Source organism: Priapulus caudatus, unplaced genomic scaffold (genome assembly GCF_000485595.1).
Source record: "Priapulus caudatus unplaced genomic scaffold, Priapulus_caudatus-5.0.1 Scaffold476, whole genome shotgun sequence".
Taxonomy (NCBI): Eukaryota; Metazoa; Priapulida; class Priapulimorpha; order Priapulimorphida; family Priapulidae; genus Priapulus; species Priapulus caudatus.
This window is the reverse complement of record NW_014577537.1, coordinates 315,172-321,043: the sequence shown is the minus strand read 5'-3', so window position 1 is coordinate 321,043 and position 5,872 is coordinate 315,172. Positions and strand designations below refer to the sequence as shown.

The following is a 5,872-nucleotide window of genomic DNA, read 5'->3' as shown; positions in this document are numbered from 1 at the left end:
AACCAAGTATCACATACTCATGGACATAATATATAATCTCATAGATCTCATACATCTCATGGATAAGGATATATGACAATATATTGGACATCGATAACTTGTAGGTACGTTCACTAACATATTGAGACGATTGACTTAACTGCAGCACTTATGGTGTGAAAGGTTGGTGTGATATTACTAGCTTGCAGTCGCGTTTTTCTACATTAAATGAGCTTTTATTATATATATTTAAAAGAAATGAACTTAACAATGTACTATATTTACGATTTGAAAACGTTGTTAGTGTTCATCCAACATGTCAAAATTTATTCATAAGGTGTGTAATAAAATATAAAAGATATGCCGCATATGCCATAGATGATGATGTTTTAAATATATAATAATGGAATAATAAATATACATGTGAACACACTACATTATAACTAAGGTTAATAGAAACTATATAGGTTAATTGTTAGCATCTGCATCAATACTTGGTACTACTGAATACAGAAGATATTGTAAATTCTTAAAAATTGTCTACTTAAACCATAAATTTGTTCTGCTGTCACAGCTATTATAGAATACACATGAGACTATTGTTTTACACAATAAATGATGACGTCAGTAAGGAATACATATGAATGAATATTTTGAAATGTGAGTGAACCAACCATCTCGCCACTCTGAAATAATTGTAACATCACACGAGTTCATACCTGCGTGTGCGTGCGTGCGTGCCATACAATTCGCACACTGGTGTTACTGCGGAATCAATGACCAACAAGCTAACAAAAACTAGCCAAATTCAGATTCACGCTGTGATTTCAGTTTGCTACAAGTGTTGCTACCTTCAGGGTGCGAGCAGGAGAGAATATGTCTCATCAGTGGTGTTTGCAAAATGCACTGTATATTCGCAGCATAGCTATATCGTCGAACCTTGCATCTAAGCACTGGTAAGCAACACCATCGTAAATAATTAGAAGCTAAGCCTATCGCATCGACGTATATATCCACGGTTCTTTCGCACCCCCGCCTCGGCGCGGGGAGGAAGCGACGCCCCCTAACGCGTGCGTCGTCAGTGCTTGGACTTGGAGCTACGGGCGCTTCCCGTACTCTTCCTGCTGTGGAGACTTCCCGAGCTGTTGCCGCTACGCAGGCTGCCAGAGCCACTCTGCACACTCGAGCTTCGTGACGCGCGCCTGCCCACACTCGCAGCACCGCCAGGTGGCGAACCTGCAGCAAGATAGCAAGAGTTACGCGTGTGAGCAACAATATACACACATACACATATATATGTGTGTATATATATATATATATATATATAATGGTATTATTAATGAAACAATGGGAGCTATAAACAAGAGAACGTACTTGACGAGCCAACATCGAGGGTCAGTGTCGTGGGGCTGACGACGGCAGACGACATGGACGTCCGCGCGCCCATGGGACTGCGCACTGAGGGGGCGCCACTCAGAGAGCTGCGCACGGACGCGGGCCTGCTGCCTGGCAGGGATCCGCGTGATGTCGTGCGACTCCCTGGTGTGCTGCATGAAGCATCGGATGGTGGTGGCAGGCCAGCCTGCAGCGCGACAGATCAGCACATAGTAAAGCCAGCAAACAAACACAAACAAATTATACAAACAACAAATATTGTAGAAACAATTAAATGATATGCACACAAATTACCACGAGCTTACAAAATGTTAATGTGTGCAGTGAAATATGCAGCAAGACTGACTATAGGGTGAGTATTCTGTTACCTGTATGTTATTCAATCTGATCCAATTTAGACTTTTTGATTGTAAGAACAGTATTGTGATAGCCATAGTACATAGTGAAAACTGACAAATGAAACAGATTTAAAATGGAAACAACTAGGGGGAGTAAATACCTTATTGAATGCAATGAAATGTTATACTAGGATTAATTGTATGTCAGTATAGAGTAATAGAGCCTGAACTTAATATACGATTTGTTAACAAAATTCTTAACTTATCGCTATGGCATGAATATGTATGATATCAAGAGTAAATCAAATAATCTCCTATTATCTACTCTTGATAATATGTAATGATATGCAATGTAATATTTATAAAATAAAATAATTTATATGTAATTTTTTTCATGACCGTACTCTTTACCTGTGAGAAGTGTGTGTTGACATCATCTACTATCTCTGGATGCTCAGCCATCACATCGCCCAGCGTTCTCATCGCGTTCTTAAACGTCTCCCTCATATCTCGCACCTCAAAGTCTTTCTGCAAAACTCATAAGAAATTACATCAATAAAACGGCTTTTATGATGAGAAAGTGTAGCCGTTTGGCGATCTCACCACAGAGATGAAAATTGCTCACTTGTTTGTTTTGGCAGCGCAATTTAACAATCAAAAGCAGATAGTCACGTGACCTCTGTGGTGAGATTGGCCGTTTGGTTCGCATAACCTACCAAGTTGCACCACCACCGGGTTAGATGGGCTACTGATCGTTTTTGCAGAAACAAATTATTGGGATCAAGTCTAAAAACCCTGCCTGATGCAGGATGGCACGCTATAAATGGTGTAATCGGATTGGGTTATGTCAAAGTTAACACGTAATGAAGAGTACATGGAATGTAGCGAGGTGGTGGAAACGACCTGCCGGATAGCAAATTAATTAGTCAAATGAATTTCTACCTCTTCAAGCGTCTCTCCTTTCGTCTTCTTACTCGCACGCAAATCCTTTGAGTACTTGGCGTTCTGTAATAGTAACCATGGAAGACTAGTTTAACAGGTGAGCATGTTATGTTCGCGTTTCACTGGTGTGTGGTGATATTTGAATAGTATTCGTACTTTTCTACCTGATTAGAACTATACCGGAAGATATATACCTGTTTATCGACTCGCGATAGCTTTGCTTTTTGTTCCCCGATCTCTTGTTGGAGTGCTGCCAATTTCTGATCTTTTTCTGCCATAACTTCCTTGGTGAATCGATCCGTCTGGTTGAGATTGTCTAAAGTTTTTTGCATTGTCTACACAAACACGAAAACCCAATGGTAAGGCCCACACCAAGAGACGCGTGTGTCGCAAATGAGCAGAATTCAGAGTAAATCAGTAGAGGCTGTATTGCTGTCGTACATACCCTCACCGTCACATATCCACTAACTTACCTAATTTGTTTAGAGCTATAATATACTCTAGGTTAGAGTATATTATAGCTCTAAACAAATTAGGTAAGTTAGTGGATATGTGATGGGACTAGGGCCAGTGGCGTAGCTAAGGATTTTTTCAGCGGGGGGGGGGCACTGGGGGGCCTTACATTTTCGTCGGGGCACAATATATAAACTTTTCTTTGTATTATACTGTTCTAACGGCGCATTGTTTTTATCAATTTTTTTTTATCAAGCATGAATTTTCAGTGGGGGGGGCACCTGGGGGGCACAGAAAATTTGTGGGGGCGGGACTTGCCCCCCCAGGCCCCCCCGTAGCTCCGCCCCTGACTAGGGCGACACATATATGGTCAGAGCTAACCTCCCTGCAAGACTACAACTGCTGAATGCAGCATCAGTGGAAGCTGTAGGTCCGCATCAGTGGAAGCTGTAGGTCCGCACCCCTCACCGTCACATCCTCGGCGCGCTCTCGCACTTGACAGCGCTTGAACTTGTAGTTGTCAGTGACGGCTCGTAGTTGCTCATTCAGCTTATCCGTCTCTCTCTGCTCGTTGCCTGCAAGCAGTCACGACAGGTGTCAGCAACGATACTCACCTACGAGAACCACCGTGACTTGTGCCCGAAATGTTTGTTTATTTAGCTGCTATATACTCTGTAAGTTAATTACTACCGTAGAAAAATAACAGTTTATGATTTGATCTGCTCTTCAACTCAGTAGAAGGCATGCTATGTCTTACAACATCCTCCTTGGAGGAAATACTATATGACATGTAGTATCCTCAGTTACTCTCCAAGAGATATTAGATTTTCTCTATACTCTGTGACTGCTGAATGGCTAAACAATAGATAATCTACTACAGTCAACTCTCCCAATACCACCACCCTTGGGACTGTCCCTTTAATTTGGTTTTCTGTGAAGTTCGGTTTATAGGTGGCTATAGGAATATTCTAAATTTCTCAGATGGTGTTGGGAGTTAAAAAGTCGTTTGGTTTTACGTGAAATTCGGTTTTGGGGTTGTTCAGAATTTGGAGAGTTCACTGTATATTATATATCGTCGTTCTGTGGGAAACGCTGCAGATAACTCACTATTCTCCGTGACCCGGTGGAAGGTCTTTCGGTAAGCCTCGTTGTGAGAGTTCATCAGTCTGCATGTGTTCTCTAGGGCTTTCATCTCCCTCTCTGCCTTCCTTATCTGTGCATCCAGCTCATCTCCCGTCCTCTGCAGCTCCTCCTTCTCCTGAGCTGCCTACAACATCACACATGCCAGTTGTCAATCAAGCACTAACACGGGAATGTCACAGGCATCTGGGTTTTTCGAGAAAGATTAAGAGGTTTGTCTAGGTGCACTGAACTCTATTTTACTGAGTGCCTGTATGCTGTAGTCTTCAGTAGCACACAATCTATAAGTGTATTTAATTTGTTTACTAAAACTTTTATATAATTATAACTAATTATTATTATTATTATTATTATTAACTAACTATAGTCCGTGCTAATAGAAATATACAATGTGTTGTTCTACATGCATGTGAATACTTGGGTAATGACCTTGATGACGTAGTAGGCCTCGGACTTTTCCTCCTCGCCCTCAGGGGGTGCCATCGATATTATGAGTATCTCATACCTAAACGAGAATCGAATATATATATCAGGTTATTTACATAAAATGCCATGTAATCTTGGCAGGAATGCATCGTCATTGAATATGTACAGCCATCGATAAACCCAGACATGATGGCTCCTACAAAAGAAGAAGAAGAAAAAGAAGGAAAGGAATGAGAAGGTGAAACAGTGAGAAAGGGAGAAGAAACAACAGGAGGAGAAGAAAGAGACAGAGAGGAGAAGGCAATGGAGGAGGGGAAGAAGAAGAAGGAGAAGAAGAATCATGAGAAGGAGAATAATGATAATATACATGATCCTGGCGGGGCAGTTACCGTTTTCGGAGCTTGTCTATCTTGGAGAATCGCTCATGTAGTTCTGTGCTCAGCGTTGCCTTCTCGTCACTAGCTGCTTTCAGCTGTGCTCTCAACATGTCTCTGTGTACGGCTACGTCCTGCCTTCGCTCCCTCATTGCCTGTCATCGCAGCACACCAACCAATAATCATTACCCTCATTCACAAACTTTTCATTTGCGGTTCATTAGATCTATTAGACGTTGACACATGTCGAGTGATGAAGTCTTTTTTGCAAATGATAGAATGAGTCAACTATCGAGCAATGGGTCTTGATTAGTTAATTATCGACGTGATGGAGTCTTCTTTGAATCAACTTACTGATTTTTAAGCAAAATGCCAGGCTTAAGTACAAATTCAATTTTAGTAAGCACACTTGGATATAACTTTATAAAAATCACAAAAGCTGTAAAACCATTTGCATGAATAATTCTACTGATAATTATTTTATTACGATTGTTATCAGAAGTGAACATAAAAAAATAATTTTTTTTTTATTAAAATTAGTTTTTATTTACTCCTGTTGTTGTTATTATTATTGCTATTCTTATTCATTGCTTACCATTGGATGTTGTTTTACATCATCATAGTTAGCCGTGACTCCGTCAGCGCGGACGCCGTGCAAGCTTACCGTTTCCAGCTCCAGGTGGCGCCTCTCTAAGGTCGTGACCTCTCCAGAGCGAGAGTTCAGCATCTGCGTCAGCTTCCTGATCTCCAGCTTCAGTAGATTCTCGTCCACCATCATGTCCTGAAGATGATGAGAGAGAGAGAGAGAGAGAGAGAGAGAGAGAG

The 5,872-nt window shown here is 41.2% G+C and overlaps 1 protein-coding gene across 1 annotated transcript in view; it reads right to left on the bottom strand.

Annotated features, from left to right (window-relative positions):
* Positions 1 to 508: 508 nt before the first annotated feature.
* Positions 509 to 5,872, bottom strand: part of LOC106810820 (coiled-coil domain-containing protein 39-like) — a 20,056-nt gene continuing 14,692 nt past the window's right edge. The window contains exons 12-21 of the mRNA XM_014814274.1: positions 5,712 to 5,828; positions 5,063 to 5,202; positions 4,677 to 4,752; positions 4,215 to 4,374; positions 3,576 to 3,682; positions 2,849 to 2,989; positions 2,655 to 2,717; positions 2,124 to 2,240; positions 1,354 to 1,561; positions 509 to 1,215 (exon numbers count right to left, since the gene is read on the bottom strand). Coding sequence (XP_014669760.1) covers positions 1,058 to 1,215; positions 1,354 to 1,561; positions 2,124 to 2,240; positions 2,655 to 2,717; positions 2,849 to 2,989; positions 3,576 to 3,682; positions 4,215 to 4,374; positions 4,677 to 4,752; positions 5,063 to 5,202; positions 5,712 to 5,828 — 1,287 coding nt within the window. The 3' untranslated portion in view covers positions 509 to 1,057. The remainder of the gene's footprint in view (positions 1,216 to 1,353; positions 1,562 to 2,123; positions 2,241 to 2,654; positions 2,718 to 2,848; positions 2,990 to 3,575; positions 3,683 to 4,214; positions 4,375 to 4,676; positions 4,753 to 5,062; positions 5,203 to 5,711; positions 5,829 to 5,872) is intronic.